Consider the following 26,492-nt stretch of genomic DNA (forward strand, 5'->3'; position numbering starts at 1 on the left):
TAATAATTATGTTGTCACGAGGGTAGGTCCTACCAAACGAGATAAGAAGTTAATTGATGGTAGTCCAATTAGGTGGAGCTAGACATCACATGTAGCTCGACTAGTTGGGACAAGGAACTATTAGATAAATTGTAATCTAAATTACGTGAGATTAGAAGTCACTTTAAGGAGGTTAACAAAACCAAGCAAGAAAAGAAGCTAAAAGGGTATTGTAGTCTTAACGACCAATAAAGAGTCTCCTAGCCCGAGTGAATTTTAGCTTATAAGGTGAACTAATCAACCAAAAGTCTAGACAAACAAAATATGTATAGTGCTCGAGGTCACATGAGGCAAATGATAAGTTCAGCCATCACAAAATTAATGAGTGTTAATATAAACATAACCGAGTGATAATTGACATAGATTTCTTAAGTTGGAAGTTCAAATCTTCATACCCAACATTTATTATGCCAAAAAAAAAAAACAAAATAGATATCAATATGAACACAGTTCAACCGTTAATGACAAACAAAAAAAAAGTTAATAGATACAAGCACGAACCTAGTTTAGTAGTAATTGACCAGTGCTGCTGAGAGGTACGATACGATGAAAAATATTACAATATAGACTCCCTTGTTACAAATTTTGAAGTCATAAACTACATTAAAAATTTAAAAGCTCAGTTTCTAAATCATTTTAAACTAAAATACATTAAGATAATAAACTAATATATAATATGAAGCTATACTTAATAGACCAAATTGTCATGCACTTATCCTTTACAAACATCATCCCAAAGCCTCATTGAGACGAGCACTGTTCTTGTACACTTGATGAAGATATGAAAATCAAAATCTATTACCCTTCGGCTAAGAAAAAGGATGAATATATATACCTACGGGAGAGAATGGAAACTAATATAACAGTGGAAATTTTCAAGATTCAAATTGCTTACCTTCAAAAGTTTGCCCAAAGTTCCAATCCTTTGGAGCAACATTGTAGGACGTAATTGTAACTCCATCACTGCTAGTGACTTCGAATGATAGGGCCTGATTGTTCAAGTCAGCATTTATGTGCCAGTTTTGCCCCCAGTTACGACCCATCGAAAGCCAACCGGTTCTCGAGCCCTTGATCTTTACAGCACTGACATCTCCAGCGCCTGCAACGTTGCTTATCAACACAGAGAGGTAGATGCCAAACCCCGAAACCGTATATCGAATGCCCCCTTCCTTTCTGCATTTGATCCTGCAAAAGCCATATCAAGAGAGGTTGAGACTCACTGGTTTAGAAAGATGGAGCAAGGGCAAAAGGAGGCACCGACCAGATTCTGTATATTCCCACAATTCTAATGCACTAGTTGGCAAGAACATACAGATTTTCGGGGAAAGGACACGATATATTCACCGAGGGAATTTACAAAGAAGCTACTCTAATTGGCGCTTAGCGAAAAAGTAATGGTAGAAAGAACTTTGAAGAGAGTACACAAAGAAATCACCAATTTGACCAAGTCAAGAACCTCAACCGAAGTTCTTTTTTACTTTTTATATATACCTCATCAGAAGTAGCTACCATGGAATTTTGAATAGAACTTTAGCTTCCTTTAGAACATATGGCCATAAAGAGGTTGGTCCAAAAGATATTAATAGTGAACGGCCCACCATTCAAATTGAACATAGAGAGAATCTGATCTCGAAAGTAAGTCAGCAGCAAATATACAATGCAGAAAAAAAGTGATTCTGATTATCACCGTTGTTTTGAATATAATGCACTAACTGGGCGAGATTTGCATAAAGATAAGCTTTTTTGAACTTGATCGCTAGTATTAACTCTCTCTAATGCAAGGGCCTACAGCGGGATTCAAGTATTAGCTAGAATCTCTTTCTAGACCAAATCACCAAGGACTGCAAATATTGCGGTTCCTTCCAACAATTTATATTTCAGCAACCATGTACCATTTTGTCTTAGAATTATCAAGAGTCAAAGTACATGGAAGCACAGGGGGAAGTGAATCACTACCAATCCACAGGTTTTTGGGAAGATATCTAACTCAACTATCTGTAACGAACCTTTAAATCATAGAAGGTAACGATTAGGTGCTGGCACTTGATAGTGGGAAAAAGAACCATGGGTTTCTGATTCTGTTAGCTTTCAAGAAGAATTACTCCAAACAAGAGACAAAGTCCTTTCAATTGAATAAAAAATAAAAAAATAAAAAACTCAAAAGACAGTCATTACAAAAAAGCAGCATAGATGGAAGATAATACGACAGGGTTGTGAGGTTTCATAGATTTCCAACACTGAAAGAAACACCTTTTACAATATTATTGCTAAAGAGGAGATCATTCCATTACAAGGATCCCCGACTCTAAAACACGAGTCCAACATTTAGAAACATGATTATCATACATCTTAAGGCTTCGAAATAACTATCAAGCATAACATCATTTGAGTTCTTGTCAGTTAGTACTGGCTATTGAATACCAAAACCCAACTTGATGTTTCAAACAAGTTGAAGATTATTATCATCACTATCGTATATGTGAACAGTGTCCCAAATTGGCTAAAAGAGAGTAAGTTCATGGGTATAGATGCAAGAACAACTATCTTCAATAGTATGAGGCATTCGGGTGAAAATAAAAGCAAAGTTATGCAGCCTTGAGACTATGTAAGCTACTAGAACACCCAACTAATTAGAAAGTCAGCCATCTATCAGGCTTGTACTTTTCCTTCTAATATAGAACTATCACATTGTAAAAGCTCAATTACAGTGGTGTTGACTTCTGATAACATCATAAATAAATCAGGGGCGAGTATGTTAAGGAAGGTTTATTGTTCTAACCTTAACCGATTAATTAGGCTTTGTTTAGGGAAGGTTAATCGTGTCTTATAATCAACACCAATTCTGATGTAACTAACTATTTCAGTGAAATACACAATATCATTTGTAACCAGCGCGCACAATGTGTTTTCTCTAGAACCTGTACCTCATTTAAATTTTATCATAATTTTCGAAGGCATGCATGATTGAAGGTCTAACAAAATCCACCTAATTTATAGCTGAAGGAATCCACAGTCACAATGTATACATATTGTAACAGAATCGGATAAATCAGAAACTTCAATGATACATAAAAAATCAGGTACTAAAAAAACTTCAGGATGTTTTCAGCTCGATGGAATTATATGATGAAATTTAAAAATAAAACATAAATGATCAAGACAAAAAGGCAAAATTCGACTACATAGTAACGCAAGCACAGATCTCTTCGCAGATTTCACTCCTCAATCAAATTGATCAACTAATCTAAAAGAAAAACAAATAAGCCAGAAGAAAGAAGGCACTGAACACATACCTCCGATACTGAACAGGCATGTTTCCCGCCTTCCAGATAGCGATCTTCTCAAACGCCTCAATAGGGAGCACAAAATGCTTATTAGGAGGGTTACAATGGCCTCCACCCTCAGCCGTAAAGCCATAATTAGGCGCACAGAAATTCGTAACAGTAACAATGATAGAGGTACCAGGAATACACCACCGGAGGTCCTCCACACACCGAAGCTGAAAGCACGCTCCACAGATCATACCGCGTTCAAACAGCGCCTCACTGAGCCCCACCGTCGCCATGCCATAACCTGCCTTCACTAAATCACCATATCCACAAGCTCCACCAACCGCATCGCGAGGATCGGCAGCAGCATAGTACGTGGCCCGAGCAGATCTCCACTCAGAAAGTGACGGCGCAACCTCCGGCGACGGAGAGGAGGTTGCAGACGAGAAATGAGAGGCGACTGGAGATGTGAGAACTGCTGCAAGTGTGAAGAGAAGGAAGTGAAGTGGAAGAGATGGCGACATCTCTCCGCAGAGAGGGAGGGAGAGAAAGGGAGGGGCAAAGTGGGGAAGATAATAAAATTGTAATTTTCTATTTTTGAAATCATTGATTATTTATATTAATGGTAGAAAAAGAATTATAAAGTTTTTTTTAAAAATTAAAATAAAATAAAAATAAATTGAAGTGAATAGTTTCGTTGGTTCCGCTTAAAATAATATGCTCATCTCCTCATGTCGGTTATGGAATCGAGAGACAAAAGAAAAGTCTTGCCTTTTTCTTTTCTTTTGAATTAAAGATAAAAATCATTCCAATACCTTTTTCTTAAAAAAATAAATAATTAATTATAATAATATTAAATTACAATTTTAGACATCGTTATCAACTTGAGTATAGTTTAATTAATATTAATTAGTAAATTTATTTTAAGTGTCCCGACTAGTTAAATGAAAAATATGAGTAGAGCGGATAATTATTCTTCCACGTCCCCTCCCGACTATATATAGTTTAAATTAACTTATTATATATATTTCTTTCTTTAATAAATAAATATATATAATAATTAACCGACTAATAAATAGGCGAGAAATTGACTCTGTTACTAGTTCTCGAGTTTATTAGTTGTTACTAAGTTACTTTTTGGAAAGCACGTTCATGTTAATGGTTTCGAAAGTCGATGGCTGACTTCTCTCCCTATTAGTCGAGCTGCTTTGCTCTTTCCCGCCAGTAACTTGAGTGTATTTTGAATAGTCAAAACTCTCTCGAGTTCTACTGAAATATGAATTTCGTTTGAAAAGATTTACATCAGACTTTGCAGCCAACCGCTCCAATTCTATCTTCCACCCCAATAGATATTAAATTGATGATTACAGGTAGACCGACACGATACGAAAGTTTTAAAAGTTTTAAAGTGATGGGTGATTGTCGGTTTAGGGGGAAATGGTGAATCATGAATGGTCCTTTCCATTCCAAATATGGGACCTTTTATGGTTCGTTGTGACTTATGATATTGAATTCCCTCTCACACGAAAGTGAAAGAAGTTGAAGTTTATAGGATAAGGTTTAACCGTGCTCGATACGAGCACGGACCAATAGTTTTAAGAGGTCATAGGCTTGAATCCAAGAGGTTAAAAAAACGCTACGATGAAGAAGAAAATAATTAACGAATGTTTGATTGAGTATCGAGAGTTTTAATGCTTAGCTCTTTCTCCTATGATTCCTTTAACATTTCGGTTTTTGAGATTTCTTTTAAAAGATAAGTTATTCTCGTTCCATTAGACTTCAGAGCGTTTTGTTCTTTTTTTTCTCTACTTTACCAATATTGAGTTACAAGAATTCTCGGTATTAAGGTCGATTTGTGACATTATTTCATAATGAAAATGTTTATCTTCGTACTGTCAACTTGAGCATAGGTCAATTGATTAAAATATATATAATCGACCAGAAGTCGTAGATCTGAATCCTCACTTCTACATACTGTATTCCAAAAAAAGTAACGTGCTCGAGCAATAGGGGTAAAGACGTAATTATGTGCTTATTACAGATGGAATCAAGTTGTTGTTTACTTGTTAATTTGACCTATTGGATGGGTAGCTGGATTTAGTAACTTTATGGGGTAATTATTTTTTCCTTATTTTCTCAATTTTTTTTAATCATATTTTTTCTAGAAAAAAATATTTAATTTCTATTTTATGCGTTAATAAATCGTTATTTTATTTTTAAAAAATTAGTCCTAGTCCAAATTATTTATTTATTAATTAATTTTACATGACCCACATACGGCAACCCCATGTTAGACATTTCAACTTTATTTTCTAATAATAATAATTATTATTATTATTATATGATAGAAACAAACAAACATTATATTATTTATAATGGAAATTTAAATTTTTTACCTATAAAAAAAATTTACTAGTAATTTAACACTTCCGAACTATGCGTCACAATTTCACTTTTGATGGCAGCGGACTTTCGGTTATGCGACACTCACTCTCCAATATAAGTGAGCTAAGCCAATTCGTTCTTGTGTCGCTTACGGCCAAGCGACGTATGCTCGAGCCTCTAACCTTGGTTTTAAGAGAAGGTTTTAGAAAACGAGGGCAGAGAGAGATTTTCGAAAGAGAGATTTTTGAGAGAGACGTTATATAAGCAAGCAAGAGAGAAATAACAACGGCTCACAGTATATAACCTTGGGTAGGGAGAAGTTGACAATTAGTCGTATCCCCCTATAGTACATTCTAAGACATTTCATGTTTATCAAGCCTAGACATGATATTTCTGAAACGTCATGCTTCCTAGAAATACAAAATTAAAACACTAAAATATGAAAAGACATAAAGGGTTGGGTTTGTCATGGGCATGCGGTCATGGGTAACATGGCTTGGATGAGCATGACCGTGACACTATGCTCGTTCCGGCATTAAATTTTCTATATCAAACGTTACAATATCGAATACACTAAACATGAAAAATCAATAGTAGGAGAGAAACGAGAGAAAAAGGCATAATAAGTTTTGAATCAAAATAGAATATTAATTTCCCGAGAATTTACAGTTACAAAAATTACAAAAATTGACAATTATTTAGATAAACAAGAAGGAATATAATTATGTATAATATGAAGAAAGGAAATTTTTTTATAAAAAATGGCATTGTTAAAAAAAATATATATTTAAACAAAACTTTACCAAGCCTCTTCTGCTTCTCCTTAATGGCTGTACAAAATTTAGTTTGAATCTATAAGCAAAGCCTAATCCTCTTCTCCTCCCTCTCTGTATCTGTGATTGTATGGGACTGTGTTGCTCTCTCTGTCATGCATCTTTTGTATGGCACAAACCCTTTGGTGTTCTTTTCATGGCTACTTATTAATTCACAAGACAATGCTTTTCCAATCATCTCATCTCTACTCTGAAATACTCTGCTGCTGCTGCTTTGGATATCATTTTCCCCACTGTTTAACGATCCCGTGTTCGACCCGCACCATGATTGATCCTTGTGGGCTTCCCTATCGTCGACTTCTCGACTTGGATTCGAATGTGCTTGATTAAAACAGTGTACAAAAGATAGTGGATAACTGTTATAAGAACTCCACCATGATACCGGGACTGTAGAACCCGAGCCTTGATTCGAGTCGACACTATTGCGTTGTATGAAATAGAAAGCTCCATGATTCCAAGTGCTCTCTGGATTTCGTGAAGGAGATTTCCTTGGTGATATTTGTTTTTGGTTTTCCCCTGGTTTAGAGTCGGCCTTGGATGAACAGGTCTCTATGGTTGGAGTTTGCTTGTGGGGATCTGATATTAATACAGTTCTTCCAAAGAGCTTAAGACTTTGGAGTGATGGTTCTTTTGTAGAGTCATCTTTTTCGTGCATATCATCCTTTGTAAATAGCTCCAGGTTCTGTCATCCAAAATAACAAAGCTTTTAGTTGCAACAAGAGGTATTTAATTCAAGAAGATTACTGAAATTAATGTAACGGCTGAAGCCCACCACTAGTAAATATTGTTCTTCCCTTTCGGGTTTTTGAAATGCGGCTAAGGAGAGGTTTCCACAGCCTTATAAAAGGGTGCTTCGTTCTCTCACAATCCATTCCCTTCGGGGCCCAGCGTCCTTTCTGGCACATCGCCTCATGTCCACTCCCTTCGGGGTTCAGAATCCTCACTCGCACATCGCCCGGTGTCTAACTCTAATACTATTTGTAATAGCCCAGCCCCTCACCGATACTGTCCTCTTTGGATTTTCTCTTGTTCGGACTTCCTCTCAAAGTTTTTAAAAAGCCTATACTAAGAAGAAGTTTCCACAATCTTATAAAGGTTTTTTTTTTTTTTTTTTTATTCTTGTTCTCTCACAGTTAATGAATAAAATGACTATCAGGGAGACAAAAAGAAGCTGCACCTTTGAAGTTTTCTCATGGAGAGTTGAATTTTCTGGTACTGGGGCTGCTGCTGTTGGAGACTCATTGTCCAATGAAGATGGAACAGATGAATCTGGAGATGCACTATCATGATGAATCCTTGAATTGGCGAACATTAGCGTATCTGAACCACTCGTCGCTGCTACGACGGTTGATGTTGGAGACTGGCATTCTTTTTCTGAAAGCTGTGGAGATAAAGACCTTGTCTGTTCTGAAATGGAGGATAGCTTATGACAATGAGCTACTTCTTTACGGGGATATGGATGCGCTGGCTTTCGTTTCGGACGTGGCGGAGGAATCTCAATGCATCCTACTAAGTTTGTGCTACATCCATTTGAATTACGCGTGACCTAAGGCAAAAGGAAAACAAATGAGAAGGTGGAAGATCATGAACATGAAGAACAAGTATTAATCCTTCAACAATTATTTACATTCATAAATGGGAATGTTTATATACCTTGGAGAAGAACTTCTGAGCATGGCTACGAATCTGAACTGCAGTCTTGGTACCCACATGCTCTGTTAGGAAAAATCAATTTGAGAGAGAACGATAAAGAAAAACATAGTATAATTGGATATGCCATCGTGCTCTTTTGTTCAACCATACCTTCTATTTGTCGCCAATCACGGCCATATAGCTTCAGAGCTTCTATGAACTTATCATGTTCTTCTTCTTTCCATCTTTCTCTTTGTTTTGTGATTGTGTAAGGTTTCCTTGCCTAACCAATGAGAAACATAGGGTAAAGTTATTTAGAAATTCTTGAAATGAAGCATATCAGAATTCTGAAACAGAGAATTGGGCAAAACCTTGGGTGCAAATTCCTTCAATTGGACATTTGCTGAAGAGTGTTGATCAGGAGTCACAGTTGATTCATAAACAGCTGAATTCATGTTGTTAGAACAGAGACCTCCACCAGTGTTCTACAGTGATGAAGAATCAGAGGATAAGTTGATACAATAAAAGAAAAGAAAAATCATGCCTCAAGAGACATCAAGAAATTCACTCTTAACATGAAATTCTGTTCAAAATATTGAAAATAAACTACTTGAACTAGAGCTGGAATCTTACCATGTTAAAATTCCCAGAATTATCCAAACCAAAAATGGTGAATAGGATGATAATATAGCACGATTCCAGATTCCAAATTCCAATTGCAAATTCAAGGGTATGATCAAGAACAGATGCAAGCGATAATTAACTGAAAATCGGGACCATAGTAAAGGTTTTATGTTTTCTTCACTCTCCCCTGAGGCCCTGTATAAACTTCTTAACCAATGGGGAAAATATCTACCCAGTTTCGTGAAAAGTACAAACTCTAAAACGAAGAACTAAAATGAGAAAAAGAAATTCTAACATTTCGCAGAGATATTCGGGAAACTTTTCAAGAGTAATTTTAGGAGGCCAAACTTTAGCCTGACTGTACAATTCTGTTGGCTCAGATTTCAATATTGACCAAAACTCATCAAATTCAACACATGGACAGATGAAAAAAGAAATGTAAAACACGTTCTCCTATTATTTCTCGATTCTCATACCAATAATTAACAAGATCTGAACGCTTTCAAGGTACAAAAACGGACCAAACGAATCATTGGTCCAAATTACGTTTCGAAAGGTGATAGCAGAGAAGGAGAAGAAACGGAATATTCATACTTGTAATTGCATGCCTGCAGCACCCATGGATACTTTTGTCTTCCTCTGCTTTAAGGGAGACAAACACCTCTGTCTTCAAGAAGTTGATTGCTGTTCAATTTACAGTAACCAAGAAATCCTCTGTACTCTTCAACAATCCGAATCAACAACCCCTAAATAGCCAAATAATCGACGGTTTGCATTCAAAAGCTTGATATGAAACTGATTTAGTTCCACTTCCACGGTTAAATATCCTTATTCAAGTCAGGAGTAAATGACTCTAAACCAAAATATCAAGGTCAAATGCTTCAAAACCCTAAAATTGAGCGACCAGCCACTGAACCAATGTCTGGGGCTTCAAGCCTAGGAAAACAACGGGAATCAGATTCGCCGCAGTAGACTTCAGAGAAACGAAACGATATTACGTCCGTACAAGAGCAACAAAAGAACAACTAATTCCTCGATTGCGAAAGTGGAGAAGAACAAGACAACAAAACTATGAACAACAACTTCATTCTTAACATCAAACAACTCCTGGTTACGCAGAAACCAAACAAACCCGATCAATCGCCCTGCTGCCAATATGGAGACAACTGATTCAAGAACAAATTACACCGAAAACAATAAACAGTGGAAAAAACAGAGAAGCTGGAAAAACATAGATATAGAGATTAAACTCCGATCGCGACCAGAAAAACCAGTCCGTTCCGTCCAAATTCCGAATCAAAACAAAGATAACATAAACTTCAGTTGGAGAACAAGGAAGTTATGCGAAGAAGATGAAGAAGGATAAGAACAGCAAAAATGGCGATGGAATTCAGAGTAGAAGAAAAGCTGTAAATGAAGAAGAAGGAAGAGACATTGTGATGTAGCTACAAGAAGACTGAAGAATTTTGCGGTGAAGAGCAATAAAAATAGCTACCACATATTCTTTTTTTTTTTTTCCTTTTTAAATTTATTTGATATAAAAAAAAATTGGATAGAAATAAAATATTCTCAAATCTTTAAAATTTTCAATAATACCTTCAAAATTTTTAAAAATATTATAACAACATTCTTAAATTTTTAAAAATTTAGAATAAAAATGGAACTATATTTTTATTAATTTAATTATAAAAATGAAAATATAGCGTGTTTAAATTTATCTAGTTTTTATTTAATTTTTTTCCACATTAATTTTTATTTTTTAATAAAATTCAAATATATTATTAAAATGAGAAATAGAAATAAAATTGGATCCATCGTGTTAAATCAATGAGAATACAAACTAGCAACTATTAACATAAACTAATTAAATATTGAGAATAAAATAAAATATATTATAAATTAAATCATAAAAAAAATATTAAGTATCTCAAATATATTTCATAAATAATATCTTTTCTAAATATTATATCTCGCCATATAATTTATGGTATAAATTAATTTTTTATTTAATTTAGTAAGAAAAATAAAAAAGTGTAATAAAAAATAAAGCGCACAGAATTAATTTTAGCTACATAACACGTGTCGTTCTTCTATTATGTCTACCCTTCTATATTGGATAGCTTTTAAATCCATTATGACGTTATTTTTACTCTTTTTAAAATAATAAAAAGACGTATTAGTTTGTCTTATATTTATTATTTATGAGGATATTATGAATTTTTTATTTTTAATTTTGTAAATGAAAATTGTGAATTTCATAATTAAAAAACAAATCAATTGAATCTGGACGTGGACAGCTTTTTTTTTTTTTGGTAAATCCATCAAATCCATAAAGGGAAACCAAAAAAATATCGGCCAAATAAAATTTCAATTAAATATATTTGCTTTTTTCCATTTTTTCGGCAAAATTTAAAACTTTTTTTATTATGATTTATGTGGTTACCTTTTCTTTGTCTTTTTTTATTTTTTATTTTAAAATTATAATTAAATATAATTAAAAAAAACTTTAAAAATATATGGAACATTATATATATTAGATTTATATAATATTTTTAATTTTTTAATAAAAGTTAAATTAGAAAAAGAAAAATTATCCATTAAAAAATTATTTAAAATGAATATATATTTTTTTGAAAGTATAAATAAAAATATGGTAAAAATTTGTGAGAATTTTCGTCTCAGTCTCTATAAAAATAAATGAAAATATGATGTGTGTCTGACGGAGAAAAAAAAATTATCCACCTAATAAAATTTTAAAAAATAAAATTTTAAAATATGAGTTGTCAACCATAAATAAATAATTCAGGGCCTATAATTATTGTGGGACAGGGGTTGTTTTCAAATATTTAATTTCAAATTAATTTTTTATTTATTAAAAAAAAAAAACGACATGTCAGGTGGATTTGAGGCTGTCTCTAGATGTTTTCAAGTGCGCTTTTCGGCCACGTCACCTTCGGCTGTACACTTTAACACGTGTAAATTGATGGACCAATAGAATCCTGCCCTTGTGGATGTCTCCGTCCAACTGACTCCTCATTGGGTGCATTCTATGAGAACCACAAGGATTACTAGGCGGTTTTCCGAGCTCTGGTAATGGACACGTGGCGTTTTGTTTGGAAAGCTGGAACTTTCGAGTTTGCTTTTTTGATGGTGAGGTGTCACATTTTGTCTTCTTCCATTATTATTATTATCATCATGTCATAGCCATTCAAATAAGATAAGATTTTTTTCTTTTCTTTTTAGAGTATATAAATGTTTCACCTAGTTTCCTTTTTTAATCGTTTTATGTTATATTTTCTTAAATTTATGTTTGTTTCATAAAAATATCATCTCGACTACCGAGATATTTAATTAAGTTACCGAGCTCTGTAGTAAAGGTAATAGTTGTGGTGTTGTGGGCAACACGTTGGTTAATAAATTGGAATGAGCTGTCAAATTAATAATTGTATGAGTCAATTGTCTAAATATTTTAGAAAAAAAATGTATTTTTTAAACTATTTGTATAAATTAATAACCTATCGTTACAAAATTGAAAAATTCAGAGATTTATTTGAAATTGTTAAGGATATTTAGTATTAAATTATCGTTTACTGTATATATTTTATTTAATATTTTATTATAGGCAAATATATAGATATTTGTCTTCTTACCATAATTAATTTTTTATATATTATTATTTCCGTTTGTAATTTATTTGATTATAAATAAATATGTTTCACACACTATTTAAGTGAGGTGGATTAAGCAAATATTCTCTGACATAATATAAACGTTTAAAATTAATTATACATATTTTTTAGTTTAGTTCGTAAATTTTAAAAAATCTTAAATAAAATCGAGAGGTATTAGATAAAAAATTATATATTTTTGTTTAAGTTTGAAAACTAGGCTAAATTAATAAAAATAATATCTGTCTACAAAATATTCATATATTAACTTTTATAATATTATTTTTTAAAATTTATTAAGACAAAAATATTTTAAATTTTTGTTAAAAGGTATTTTTAAATAAATAAATAAAAAGAATATTTATTTTTAAAATTTTAAAAGTATTTGAAAAACAGGATAATTTAAGAGTATTTGGAAAAAAAAAAGAATATATTTTTTTTTATCTTTATTTAGAATGTAAATGAAAGTGTGATAATTTTAGTTTCTCGACCCGACCCGACCCGACCCGATCAGGTTAGTCGGGTTATCGGTTTAAATGAATAGACCCAGTGTTTGGGGTTTCATCAGAACGACCTTCGACTCCTCCAGCTATCAGCATCCTTCCCCTCTCACTCCGACTCTCGCATTTGCCGCCAACTTTTCTGCTGCCGTGATCATCGACACTCACCCACTGTCGCTGTTCCTCTCTGTTGGAACCTTCTCTGGTCGGGAGAACGAGCTTGGACTCTCAGCATCTTCTGGGTCTCTCTCACGTTTGTTTATTAGGTAATGATCTTCACTGACGTTTGCTTTAAATTGATTTATTCAATTGACTCAATAATGAATTTTCTCTCTCGCGATGCGAAATTGTTGGCTGGCTTGATTCATCTTTGTATTGTATTGATCTGTAGTTGCTGATATTTGGAGCTGTTATTGTTGAATTAGGGTTCTTGTCGCTATAATTTTAACTGATTATCGTTTTCTGGCTTGATTCATCTTATTCTTCATCATGTCATTGCTTTGGGCTTCCCCAAAAGGCCTCGTAGCAATGGAGATAGTATTATTTGATTATAAACCCATGATCATTCCCTAAATTAGCCGATGAGGGACTTTCATTATCCAACACCTCCCCTCGAACAAAGTACGCCTCCCCTTAATCGAGGCTCGACTCCTTTGGAGTCTTAGTCATTTTTTACTATGCCTTCGAGGAGGTTTGACTCCTTTTCTTTTGGAGTCCTTTGTTTGACGTTTGAGGATTTACCAATCTATTGGCACGACTAAGTTTAGGGCATGGCTCTAATACCATGTTAGATGAACACAACAAGTTTAGGGCATGGCTCTAATACCATGTTAGATGAACACAACTCTCCACAATGGTATGATATTGTCCACTTTTAGCATAAGCTCTCATGACTTTACTTTGGGCTTCCCCAAAAGGCCTCGTACCAATGGAGAGAGTATTCTTTGATTATGAACCCATGATCATTCCCTAAATTAGCCAATATGGGACTTTCATCATCCAACAGTATCGCCATTCCTTTGTCCCCATTCCTTTGTCCTTGTATGAATGAGTGTTTTGGCATATCCAGCAAATCTATATCATTAAACATAGAATAATGTCAATCTTTTTTGTTAAATTATTGATATAATTAAATTTACCATAACCCATCTGCTTAAAGTTTTGGGTTGAATGATGATTTAACATGGTAATGGAGTGGGAGATCTTTACATTTTTGTAATGTTGTTTCCTCTGCAATTGATGTCGATTTTCATTTGTTGGGTCTTCTACAAATTTCAAGTCTATCACTGAAGGGATTGTTAAAATATTGATATAATTACATTTATTATAACCGCATCCGCTTAAGTTTTTGGGCTGTTTTGCGTCGATCTCTTGATTGTCGAGGAGTCTAAGTTGCTTCGTTAAGCTTTTGGGTTGATTGGTTATTTAACGTTTTTCGAAAAAGGAAGTTCAATTTGTTCAGCTTTTTTGTTACTGGCTTTCACCCTCACCCATCATAATTTGAACTACCTAAACCATTGATAAAAGCTTAACTCAGACCAGAACTAGAGAGAGATTATTAGAAGGTTGTGTAGAAGTTTAAGGATTGCCAAGGAGTCTTGAGTTTCTTCATTAAGATCAAATGAATCTAAAATCTTTTCAACATAGTTATTGTTTAAGAAGGTTGATGGAAAGTGATTAAAAAAAGAAAAGAAAAGGAAAGTAGATGGAAAACTGTTGAAAAAAATGAGTGGAAACACAAATTGGAATATCCAACGGTTCTTTTCGATGGAAATAGTAGATGGAAAAGCCCAAAGAGGACAATATCTGCTAGCAGTGGGCTTGGATGGTTACGAATGGTATCAGAGCCAAACACTGAATGGTGTGCCAGCGAGGACCTTGGGCCTCAAGAGCGGTGAATTGTGAGATCCCATATTGGTTGGAGAGGGGAACAAAACATTTCTTTTAAGGGTGTGGAAACCTCTCCCTAGTAGACGCATTTTAAAACCTTGAGGGGAAACCAAGAAGGAAAAGCTCAAAGAGGACAATATTTGCTAGCGGTGGGCTTTGGGCTAGGGGTAGGGCTATTACACCTCATGAGCTTTGCTTGGTATGATTCATGTCAAATTGTTTTGGAGGTTTAATTTTTTTTTTGATACCAAACCTTACTTCCATTGGGAACTATTTTGTTGAATGATTGGTATGTTTTAAAATTACCGCACTTTTGTTAATTCAAGAACTTCCCACCGAGCTCGGATGAAACACCAAAGGTGGCTTATTACCACACTTTTTTAATCCAAAAACTTATTACATTTCTCTGTTTATATCTTCAGTTCTGAAGGTTTCATGGTAAGTTACTGCAACGTTGACAGCTATGTTCACTAACGACCAGAGGCAAGCAGAACGAACTGGAAGATATGGAACTCCAAGGCTCCAGTACCTCCAGGTACCTTTCATTGAAGCTAAAACATGGAGTTTTATTATTGTTCGTTGGCTTATGTGTTTTTATTTGTAGTAAATTTGATTTTTGGTGCCTTTTCGGGTTTTTTTTTGCAGGAATTAGTGAATGAATTTCAGAGCTCAACTAGTCAAGGTATGTTTCTCGTTCCGAACTAAGCACGAGAATTTTAATAGAAATTATTGTTTAGTTTTTGTTCGTTTTGAGAAGTTGTGGGGGAATGAGAGATTTCTAGCCCTCTATAAATGCTTGGGAGCGTTTTGTATTGCCTAAGGACATACCTTACTGATCCCTTTAAGCATCACCAAATATTCTTCGATTTCTGATATTTCTGTAACGATAGCGCTGTCTCGTAGATTAATAATATAGTTTAAAGAATTCTACTTACAACTCTACAGTGATGAGGACAAATTTTTTCTAATGAATTCCAAAATGTTATGTTTGTTTTGTTATAAACTCGAGAAGCTAACAGTTTGCATCGGTCCTCTTGAACTCGCAGAAACAAAAGAAAGAGTCGTTGCAAATTTGGCAAACTTCGCTTATGATCCTTACAATTATTCCTTCTTACGCCAAGTATGAAATCTCTACTTCTAGTATTGCAATGCTTTGTTTCTGAGCTTCATTTTTGAAACTATTTTACTGAACTGTAACTTCGCGAGCAGCTAAACGTTCTGGAGCTTTTCTTGGACTGCATGACGGAGCCAAATGAGAAGCTCGTTGAATTCGGTATAGGAGGCATCTGCAATTCTTGCGTTGGTGCGATTTGGAATTCGAACCTTGGGTCGTTTCGTAATTTAGTACTTGTTTGATTTATATGTGAGTGCTGTTTGTTCTATTGCTGGGATGGGATGGGATGGGATGGCTAGCTGATCAATGATACATCTATAGTTATTGTTTTTGTGCAGATCCTGCTAATGCTTCCATTATAATTAGGTGTGGAGGAATTCCTCTCATCATTGAATGCTTGTCAAGCCCTGTAAGAAACACTGTAAGTTGAGAACTTGTGCGCGTTACTTCTTGTTGTGTTTTCCGAAAAGAAATTGACCATCTCTTGGGCATATGCACGATGTTTAAAGAAATCCCGTTCCATAATCCAAGCCCCGTTAGCAGATATTGTTCTCTTAGGACTTTCCCTTTTAGGCTTCCCCTCAAGGTTTTTAAAACGCGTCTGCTAGGGAGAGGTTTCAACACTCTTATAAAGAATGCTTCGTTCCCCTATCCAACTCCCCTTCGGGGCTCAGCGTCCTCGTTGACACTTGGGTCTTGTCTCCAATCGATGTGGGACCCCCTAATGTGGATTGTGAGATCCCACATCGATTGGAAAGGGGAACGAAGCATTCTTTATAAGGGTATGTCCGTTAAAAATGCATTCACTCATGTGGTAAACTGAACGATTCTTATCAGGTGAATTATGCACTTGGCGCCTTATATTACCTCTGCAATGCATCAAAGAAGGAAGAGATTATGAAACCAGACGTGGTAGATGTCATCAAGAGATATGCAGTGGCTGAGAGTGCGAGCTTCAGTAATCTGGCTAAAGCCATTCTGGACATGCACTTCTCTGATAGAAATTGAGTATCCGACATCCTCGATGGTGAATCGGGTGAAAGAGTTCGCACTGGTTGGTTCGGTTTTCCTCCTTTTATGATCTTAGGTCCCGTTCGATAATGATTTTCTGCTTAAACAAAATCATTTTGTTTTCTCGCGATTTTCATGTTGTTGTAGTTCATCTTGTTTTGAGTTGTTAATAAGATCTGATGGCATTCTCCAACAAAAATAAATAAATCTATTTTTTAAAATAATAATAATAATAAAACTTTATGGGATAAAATTTCTGATAAAGTTCTTGGGCTTAAATGTCATTGTCACCATCGAACATTTAAGAAACGAATGAAACCCTTCTGAGTTTAGATATTTTCTTTCTGACAGTTGGCCACTGATGCTGATTTTTACCATCTTTATGACCGTTTTGCCCTTCTGGCGGCTAAGAACCAAAATTGCCTTTTGCTATCATACTCATTATTATTATTATTATTATTACTTATCCTCCATTGGAAACCTAATGATTAAGGGTATTAGTTGGAATTTTAAAATTTTACCCGTAACAAAGCAGCGACCTAATAAGTTTGACTAAATTGATCAATCGTAGGTTCGGCTTGGTGTCGTAGGTTTATAAGATTACAAGACAAGAAAATTTCACTTTAGTGTCGTAGGTTCGTATCTATTCTATCCGCACTAGCTAGAGTGGAAAATAATTTTATATTTATGGAACGAAAGTCAACAGTGTTGATTGACTCGTCGTTTTGGACCTTTATGAACTCACATGTGTGTAGTAGCGGAGAATCTAACCTTGTTTTTATAACAAAATATATATATATATATATATATATATATATATATATATATTAATTTATCAATTTGTCGTGGAATAACTTTTTAATAGTTCATTAAGATAAGACTCACGAATATATGTCGTATGATTAATATATTAATTATTAATAATTTATAGATTTATTACTTCGAGGTCGTTCTTTTATTTATTAAAGTTTAATAATTTATAATTATATTAATACGATAAAAGGTTTCAATCTTATTTTATTGTAGTTTTATTAATATTTTGATAAGTCAAGAATCTTTTTCTAAAGTTCAATTATTAAATTTGGAAAGTTTTAGGGAATATTTAGATTAATCCTAAAAGTTAAACTGTTTTACTTTTACTTTTAATTTTATCACAAATTTATACTTTTATTTTTTAATTTTATTAATATTTTTAGTTAGTGATTTGTATTAAATTTCTATTAATTAATTTAAAACAATTAAATTATTTTTTCATTAATTTTTTAAACAATTAAATTTTTTAAAAGGTCGATCGATATTAATTATATTTTTTAAAATGTACGTGTATTTTTGAAAAGTCGATGCAAAATTAATGGTAAGAATATTTCTTAGAGTTGGTTAATCTCGCATGCTATATCGACACTCATTCGCCCTAACAGAATAGTCGAATCTATCTCTTAGCGGTTCTTTTCTCCACTAAGAACTCCTTCCCAACCAGCCAGCCCGAACATTTTTGTAAGATTGGCTAATTCAAAGGGGTGAATCTGGTCCGAAGTTGTCAGAATGAATCATTTGCTTTATCGAAACTTTATCAGAGGGTCTTGGTTGGCCTTCCTATTTTCAACCATTACAGTAGGTATCGACCAACTTTACGATACAGACAAATACAATAAAGAAGCAGTGTAAATGCAAAAGAGAAGACAGAAGATTCCTCATCCCGAACATATTATTGACTCAACCACAAAGTTGTTGTGGGGCGAGGAGTATTTTTTAAATAAAATACAAAATTTGAGTATTTATATTAAATTAATAGATGTATGAATATTTCGATAAAAAAAATGTAAAAAGAATTTTGTAACAAATTTGGTAACAAATGGCAATTGTGTAAATAATAGGCGGATTAAAGGGTAATATATGAAAGAAGGAAATAAAAAAAATTTGTTTTTAAATCGGTGCCGCTTACGACGGTTTTCTTCCACCTACCACAACTCTTGCTGCATCGGTTCTGTTTGTTTCTTGCTTTCTTCTCCACAGTCGATCTTCTCTGCGATTACTTCGTTCGGAGTGAGGGAGGTTTCTAATCATGGCTTTTCAGAAGATCAAGGTCGCCAATCCCATCGTTGAGATGGACGGTGCGATCACCATATACCTTGATTTCAATCTTTTTTTCTATTGCAATATGTTCATGTTTTTTCATTTTTCGTTGTTTCTTATGTCTTATGATATCGATGCTGCTGGATTGCTTTTGAATCGCTAAATATCGTAGGGGATGGGGATTTTTGTTTTCCGTCTGTTGGGAGGGAGTTCGTGTTTGTTTTTATTGCATTTGGATCTGTGAAGGTCGGTGTTTAATTTTGTAGATCATGGAGTTTTTGTTTTGGTGTATGAGAAGGTGTTTCTTGCTTCTGTGAGTATGATTGATTTGTTGCGCTGTGATTTGGAGGAAGCGGTTAGCTGTTGGTCCACTTTTCCTGATCTATGAGGCCAAGCCTCAACCTTCATTTGTTTTCCCTTGGTGTTGTGATTTTTAAGAAATGAACACTTCTGTTTTCTTTTCTTTGGTGGCGGTTAGCTGCCTGTGTTTTACATCAAATGAGAAGTTGTTGAATTTTCCCGTCATATGGATCAGTGTTCTGTTTCTTCTCCGTTGAACGTAATAATATGTTATAAGCTGGGAGGAATCTAGTGGAAGTAACATCTAAATCTTTATCATCGTAAATAACTGTGTTGCATGTTGTACTTACTTTTAATCCTGAACTCTAATTATGAGACAACTACCTTTTCCCCTGGTATGAATCCTGCAGTCATATCTTAGAGAATAATATAATGATTGGTGCATCCTAGAAGTTTCTATGGATTTGCAGAAACTGGGGGATGTGAATGTTATTAGATTTTCCTCTCTTCTTCATTGTAGATTTTATTTTCTTTTCTCCCCAGCATTGTTTCTGTTGTTTTCTTTTTTACTCTGCATAATGTTACTCTTGGGATCCTTTGTACAGGAGACGAAATGACTCGAGTTATCTGGGAATCAATTAAGAATAAGGTATTGATTACTACAAATGTATATATGTGCATTTTTTTGTTGCAAGTATCTGGCTTATATTTTTCCTGTCTTATTTACAGCTTATTTTCCCCTTTTTGGAATTGGACATCAAGTATTTTGACCTTGGCCTTCCACACCGTGATGCCACAGATGATAAAGTTACAATTGAAAGTGCAGAAGCTACTTTAAAGTATGTGGTGTTACCAGCGAGGATTATTTGAAGTTCCTTTGATTAAAGCATCTGATGCGTCATGTATCTAATTGGACTTTCTAGCTACTCAATCTTGAAGAGCTTGTTTGATGAGAAATTATAGTTGACTTCATTTGCATTATTTTTTTTTTGAGTTCTTTATGGCTTGTATATTTTGGAACTCAGTGTGTTCTAACCACGACCGTACTTAATTTGGGTATACTCTTTTGTTCTAGGTACAATGTAGCAATCAAATGTGCAACAATTACTCCAGGTATAATTGCCTTTCTAAATTGGAAAAGAGCATCCAATATATCGGCCTATTCTGTGTTTTGTTGATTTTACATTACTATATTTTAATGAGCATCTGGAGTTCTTATATTGGAAGAATGATGATTGACAGATGAAGCACGTGTTAAGGAATTTGGCTTGAAGCAGATGTGGAGAAGTCCAAATGGGACAATCAGGAATATTCTGAATGGTCAGTGCCCCCACTATTTGTACTTTATTCTGGTTTGTCGAATTATCTGAAAAAGCTTTAAAGACTTATGACTAAAATATACATTTTTGCTTTATCAATTATATTGATTGAAGTCCAAGCGGATTTGAAAATAATATTAATTGTGTTTCTTGTTACACTCCACTGTATTTTCTATGTATATATATATTTGTAATCGCTTGTAATTATTTGACAGGGAAGAGAGAATTTTGTTTCAGAATAGCTTTCCTTTGGTGGTTCAACCTGTTTTGTAGTTATTTGTTTTTACTTTCAGGCTTACCAATTGGCATCTTCTGCAGGTACTGTCTTCAGAGAACCAATTCTTTGCAAAAATGTTCCTCGCCTTGTACCAGGTAATTGCTGTCCACATTGATTTTATATTTTGGTTTAGAATATTGTACTGATTGTGGTTGTTTTCAGGTTGGACGAAGCCTATCTGTATTGGACGACATGCTTTTGGTGATCAATACAGAGCTACCGATACAGTTATCAAAGGACCTGGAAAACTGAAATTGGTTTTTGGTATTTGAGATCCCCAAAACTGCATTTCTTGTCTAATGAATCCTCAATTGCTTTTATTTGATAGTTTCTTAAAATGCTGACTGTTGCAGAGGGGCAAGAGACGCAGGAGATAGAGGTTTTCAATTTTACTGGTGCTGGAGGAGTAGCGTTGTCCATGTATAACACTGATGAGGTTTGTTATAGTGTTCCCACGGTCTAGTTAAGAACTTAGTAAAATATTCTCAACCCCTTTCATGTTCCAGCAAGTTTCCCAAATTAATCCTACAATGTAATGCTGCCTTGTAGTCCATCCGCTCCTTTGCTGATGCTTCAATGAACACTGCTTATGAGAAGAAATGGCCTCTTTACCTTAGCACCAAAAACACTATTCTAAAGAAATATGATGGAAGGTATGCACTGTGATTTGTTATTTTGTATATGGATTGTTGTATGAAATATTTATGGCAACTTTTTCTTTGCACCTGTACCAATAATTTTCTTCCATTATGTTCATGAATTGAATGAAGATTCAAGGATATATTCCAAGAAGTCTATGAATCCCAATGGAAATCAAAGTTTGAGGCTGCTGGCATATGGTGAATAGCTTTTAATGACTTGATAAATGTTTATTAAGCCATTCCCAGTTTGAACTGCTAAACTAATTATTCTGGTTCTCAAAGGTATGAACATCGTCTCATCGATGATATGGTGGCTTATGCACTTAAGAGTGAAGGAGGTTATGTCTGGGCATGCAAGAACTATGATGGAGATGTTCAGAGTGATTTCTTAGCACAAGGTATTTGAAAATTTGAGCACGTTCCTTCTTCTGGCCTTTGGTTTTTAACATTTCTATCATGTGGTTGCTTTCTTGGCTTAGTAGGGATGCTAAAAAATTTATACTTGGCTTGCATTTTCTCCATCATTTCTAACTTTATGTTTATGGTTTTAGGATTTGGATCTCTTGGGTTGATGACTTCTGTATTGGTATGTTCCATTCAAGTCTTCAATACGTTATTACCAGGACTAATTTTTATAATCTGCAAATCCTTCAATTATCTGATTGAGTTTGATTTCTATATTATGTTTAATCTCCTTGAACTTCATTGATATCTAAGGAAAAAAAGGAAGACCGAACAATTACATTTGTTTGCTTTACTTACCAACATGAAAAGGTTATCTCTTTTTGTGGGCTTGTATTTTTGTTCGCTTATTCATCAAAAGAAATAAAGCTTCAATTTATGCCTTTGGAAAATATTTGAAGAAAAATAGCTGCTTTCTTGTGGGCCTCCACAAAAACGATGATTTCTAATGTGCTCCAACTTGTCATTTTGATATGCATTCTTACCATTGAAATTCACACGGGTATTAGATTACCCAATTTTGTTGGTTTTGAAGTGTATAAAGAGTACTATATATATAAGGCTTCAGTATTAGTGTGAATCCTTGTTGAAATTTGAAGTATGTCTGCACTTTGAAACTAGGTTTGCCCTGATGGAAAGACAATTGAAGCAGAAGCAGCTCATGGTACTGTTACACGACATTTTAGGGTTCATCAAAAAGGAGGTGAAACCAGCACAAACAGTATAGCGTCCATCTTTGCTTGGTCTCGTGGCCTTGCTCACAGGTAGTTATCATTTGGTTAATATCTCTTTGGTCCCTTGAACATTTTGAGGTCAAAAGGATATTTAGAAGTTAACTATTTATCACTGTTTGTAAAGGGCAAAACTAGATGACAATGCTAGTCTCTTAGATTTCACTGAGAAACTAGAATCGGCTTGTATTAGTACCGTGGAATCTGGGAAGATGACCAAGGATCTTGCTCTTATCATTCATGGATCCAAGTAAGTTCCATATTAGTCATCGTCATGATTGACCTCTTTCCACTCCTTTTTCCTTAGATTGAAAATTTTATCACATTATTCCCCTGTTTGGTGCAGGCTTTCTCGAAACCATTATCTGAATACTGAAGAGTTCGTTGATGCTGTAGCTGAGGAACTAAAATCCAGACTACTTAAGGCATAGTGGTATTTTAAATGTTCAATGGTGAATAATTGTTAAATGTTCAAGAACATCTTTCTCATTTTCTCTTCTTTCCTGGATAATTAGTCTAGTGGGAGGAATGCTATTAATGCATCTGGCAGTTTACTATCAATCCTTTTAAAGTTAAACAACATTAAGTGGAAAAAGTGCATTGAATTTAGGATAGTCAACTTGAGGTTGTTAAATAATTCCTTCTTTTACAATCCTTTTTCCCATGGCACCTGCACGTCCTTTAAGTGTGTAAAGATGTACCTTAGAAATTTTATCCTGCTCGTGGAAAATGCTAATTCCTTTCTTGGTTCACTTTTTTAATGCTTCTTTTTGCTTTCTATTGAAATTGTTGTGATATGCTTCGTAATTGTAACTGAACTTGAGATGTTCACTCCTTCCTGATGTAGGATCCTACTCCTTTTTCTTATGGACTTAAAAATAGGTGTAGGACACATGTTAGGTGGGTTACTAGTTGAAGGACGACCCCCCTACTTCTATTTGTTTCATATTGGCTACCACCAATTTTTTTCTCCATCTCTTCTTTCTACTTCTATTTGTTTTCTCTTGCAGATCTCTTTTCCTTGAGCTATCAAAAGTGCAGCAGATTATATCTTAAAGTATTGCTTCCAAAATTTAGATAATAAAGCTCTAAAAAGTTCCAATTTTTTCCTTCGTTTCTTGTTCTTCTCGATTAGATCTAAGTTGGGTTCCTACATCGGGTTTGAAGATTCCTTATCACTCTCCTCTTTCTTACTTCCACTTCTCTTTAACACTAAGGTTTCTGTTTCCCATTGAAAAGAATGAAAGGAGAATGCCAAGGAGAGTTTATTCATTGTGCATCAGCTATTCTGAACTGATCTACTCAGAGCTATCTCCTATTCGTGCTAGGAGATTCTAAGCTAATCAAGTACTAATTTTTGGTTTATACATGATCCGCAATAATATAAATGACTACAAGAGAGTGTGAGAAAGACGTTTCAGGACATAGGAGTGGAAAAAAAAATTATAAAGTGATCTTCCATCACCACCTTGGTAATTTCATTTTTAGAAGAATCACGGGCAATGTTTAGTGGGCACCAGAGCCTTTCTGGACGTTCGGTTACTTCCTGGGAATGTTTTCATTGAATTTTTTAGCCATTGGACAATGTTGTGTCAAATAAAAGTTACAAAGTTACACATACTTTTTTACTTCACCCATGTTATTTTTTTTGGGCGATTCAGACTCATTAGAGCTGACCTTGCAGGCTAGGTTGTGAAGTCTGACTGCTGAAATACCATGAAATGAACTAGAGAGGAGACAATCTAATGGAACGATTCAACCGTTAGGAGCTCTGAGGCTACTGTTGTGTTCTGTGTTTGAGAAATGTTTCAATGTCAATTGTCAAATAATGACAGCTTAAAGCTTCAGCTGTTATAATCTATTTCCATTTTACCCTTTCCCGGAAAATGGAATATGCACTTTATTTTCTTTTTCAGTTTAATGAGCTGCAATAATTATTCATCATGGTTTTCTGGGTTTCACTTTGCTACTGTTTCTTATTATACTTCATTGAAGAGTTTTATGGTTACAGGAAAAATGTGCTATATTTTACTCACAAGCTGCTTCTTGTATATCTTCCTCAGAAAGCCAGTGGAGCGCACAAAGAAAATAGTAAGCTTTACGGCCTCAATTTCTCCTCTAGCCGTTCTTACAATCTTCTTGACATTTCTTATCTGAATATTTGAACTAGTTATTCTCTCAAGCCCCTTATTACTCCTCCCATAAAGTGTCTCCTCCATTGGCTCTTGGATATCAAATAGAAATCAGCTTTCCTGAGTATTTGCCAATGGAAACATAAGCAAAAGCTTGAGCGAGTGTTATTAGGAAAAAATGGGGCAAGGGAAAGGTCGGGGAGCCTTGTTATTTCTCACACTCCTAAAGTTGCTGTAGTGTGAAGGGCACTGTTAAGGGCATGTGCTGTGCTCCTGTGTTGAGACTGTTATTGAAGTAGTTTGTAGAGTGAAGGCATTATATATTGGACTTAAATGGTACGGGCGAGGGATTTTGTTAGCTTGAATTTGATAAGGTAGCCCATTAGTTTGTAAGAATCTCAAGTCCATTTGAATGGGCTGGTTTGTCCAAGGGTTTATCTTTGCATAATGAGCGTTTTTCTTCCTATGCCTCGTCTCTTTTTCTTCTCTGATGTGATTTGTTCTTTGTTATTTGTTCTCTGTTGCCTCGATCTAATCTCGGGTGGTAACTCATTTCCTTGGTGTCACTGTTGCCCAATTCAATTCCATGTCGAACATTTAGATGATGCTCGAGCTTGGGCTTAAATTGTGTCTGGGAACTAAGTGAGGGTAGATTAGATATTTCTTTCATACACTATCAAATTTTTTCTACACGGCCTTCTTTAATTAGATAGATGTGGTGGGCACCGTGAATTAATCATCGACATTGACATTTAAAACTTAGTGAGAGAAGAGAGTTCGACAAATGGGTATGAAGCATATACCTAGGTCAACGCTTAGTCCATAAGACTAAGTAAAGGTAGTTGAGAGAGCTTTGAAGTGCTGAAAGGTCTTAAGCTAAAGATCAGTCCATTTTCTTTTAATAGTTTGATTGATAAATTTGCAAGTGGCTTTGCATATTGACTAGGTAGCTTGGTGGTAAGGGCTCCTATCACAATCCAGAAAAGGGCATGCCTGTTGTGTGGGTCTCATAATGCTATCCTCAAGCGTCCAGCTAACTTTGGTTGAACAACAACAGGTAACCTTTGATACGTTCTAATCAATTGATAGAGATCGTTCATAAACATCGTGAATATGTCAACAAATAGTAACCTTAGTATCGATACTTATGCTGATTTTATTAATGATTCAATTAATTATTGTAATACCAAGACAACGGAATATTTTGATTCCCTTATACGGAATATTTTGATTCCCTTAATGTAATGCATCCAAAACTAAAATAGCAACAATTTGGTCACTAAGGCATGCGACCAAGTTATATTAATCTTTGTTTTTTTTATGTTTGAGTTGATCAAATTATATTAATATTCTCTACTTTACAATAATCGAATGTAGTAGTTAATGGTAGGACCCATTTAATTATTATTATTATTATTATTATTAAAATGTAATAATTAGGAAGGAGCTCTCTGGAAGATTATATAATTAAAAAAAATTAAATAAATAAATTGTGGTGTGGTGTTCAATCAAGCCAACAGGGTTAAAATTTGAATTTGAACCCACTTATGATTCAAATTGAAAAATTCCAATATTTGTGGATCTAATTTAAT

General features: G+C 34.5%; 4 protein-coding genes across 7 annotated transcripts; 2 read left to right on the forward strand and 2 right to left on the reverse strand.

Moving 5' to 3' along the window:
* Positions 1-696: 696 nt before the first annotated feature.
* Positions 697-3,893, reverse strand: EXPA13 (expansin A13). Its single transcript, XM_023695897.2, has 2 exons — positions 3,333-3,893; positions 697-1,224 (listed from the first exon to the last, which is right to left on the reverse strand). The coding sequence occupies exons 1-2, from the start codon at positions 3,830-3,832 to the stop codon at positions 915-917; spliced, it is 810 nt and encodes a 269-aa protein (XP_023551665.1). The 5' UTR covers positions 3,833-3,893; the 3' UTR covers positions 697-914.
* A 2,427-nt stretch (positions 3,894-6,320) lies between these two features.
* On the reverse strand, positions 6,321-10,249 carry LOC111808089 (uncharacterized). 2 transcript variants are annotated; one of them, XM_023693887.2, is made up of 6 exons: positions 9,377-10,249; positions 8,530-8,643; positions 8,330-8,441; positions 8,180-8,241; positions 7,704-8,072; positions 6,321-7,208 (listed from the first exon to the last, which is right to left on the reverse strand). In XM_023693887.2, the coding sequence occupies exons 1-6, from the start codon at positions 9,401-9,403 to the stop codon at positions 6,546-6,548; spliced, it is 1,347 nt and encodes a 448-aa protein (XP_023549655.2). In that variant the 5' UTR covers positions 9,404-10,249; the 3' UTR covers positions 6,321-6,545. The 2 variants fall into 2 exon arrangements, with proteins under 2 accessions (XP_023549655.2, XP_023549654.2); XM_023693886.2 differs by having other exon boundaries at positions 8,792-10,248.
* A 2,750-nt stretch (positions 10,250-12,999) lies between these two features.
* Positions 13,000-17,186, forward strand: LOC111808177 (ARM repeat superfamily protein). The gene is made up of 7 exons (XM_023694007.2): positions 13,000-13,216; positions 15,263-15,375; positions 15,486-15,522; positions 15,887-15,960; positions 16,050-16,143; positions 16,293-16,375; positions 16,792-17,186. The coding sequence occupies exons 2-7, from the start codon at positions 15,304-15,306 to the stop codon at positions 16,960-16,962; spliced, it is 531 nt and encodes a 176-aa protein (XP_023549775.2). The 5' UTR covers positions 13,000-13,216; positions 15,263-15,303; the 3' UTR covers positions 16,963-17,186.
* A 1,721-nt stretch (positions 17,187-18,907) lies between these two features.
* Positions 18,908-24,729, forward strand: LOC111808785 (cytosolic isocitrate dehydrogenase [NADP]). Of its 3 annotated transcripts, none has more exons than XM_023694958.2 (16): positions 18,908-19,076; positions 19,944-19,987; positions 20,068-20,177; positions 20,414-20,451; positions 20,581-20,658; positions 20,976-21,029; positions 21,097-21,198; positions 21,288-21,370; positions 21,484-21,587; positions 21,705-21,773; positions 21,858-21,973; positions 22,127-22,161; positions 22,659-22,801; positions 22,896-23,018; positions 23,115-23,220; positions 24,453-24,729. In XM_023694958.2, the coding sequence occupies exons 1-15, from the start codon at positions 19,028-19,030 to the stop codon at positions 23,197-23,199; spliced, it is 1,233 nt and encodes a 410-aa protein (XP_023550726.1). In that variant the 5' UTR covers positions 18,908-19,027; the 3' UTR covers positions 23,200-23,220; positions 24,453-24,729. The 3 variants fall into 3 exon arrangements, with proteins under 3 accessions (XP_023550726.1, XP_023550725.1, XP_086973095.1); XM_023694957.2 differs by having other exon boundaries at positions 23,115-23,201; XM_087116969.1 differs by having other exon boundaries at positions 23,115-23,198; positions 24,458-24,729.
* The last annotated feature ends 1,763 nt before the right edge of the window (positions 24,730-26,492 follow it).

This window comes from Cucurbita pepo, chromosome 13 (assembly GCF_057944985.1).
Source record: "Cucurbita pepo subsp. pepo isolate OVF chromosome 13, ASM5794498v1, whole genome shotgun sequence".
Classification (NCBI taxonomy): Eukaryota; Viridiplantae; Streptophyta; class Magnoliopsida; order Cucurbitales; family Cucurbitaceae; genus Cucurbita; species Cucurbita pepo.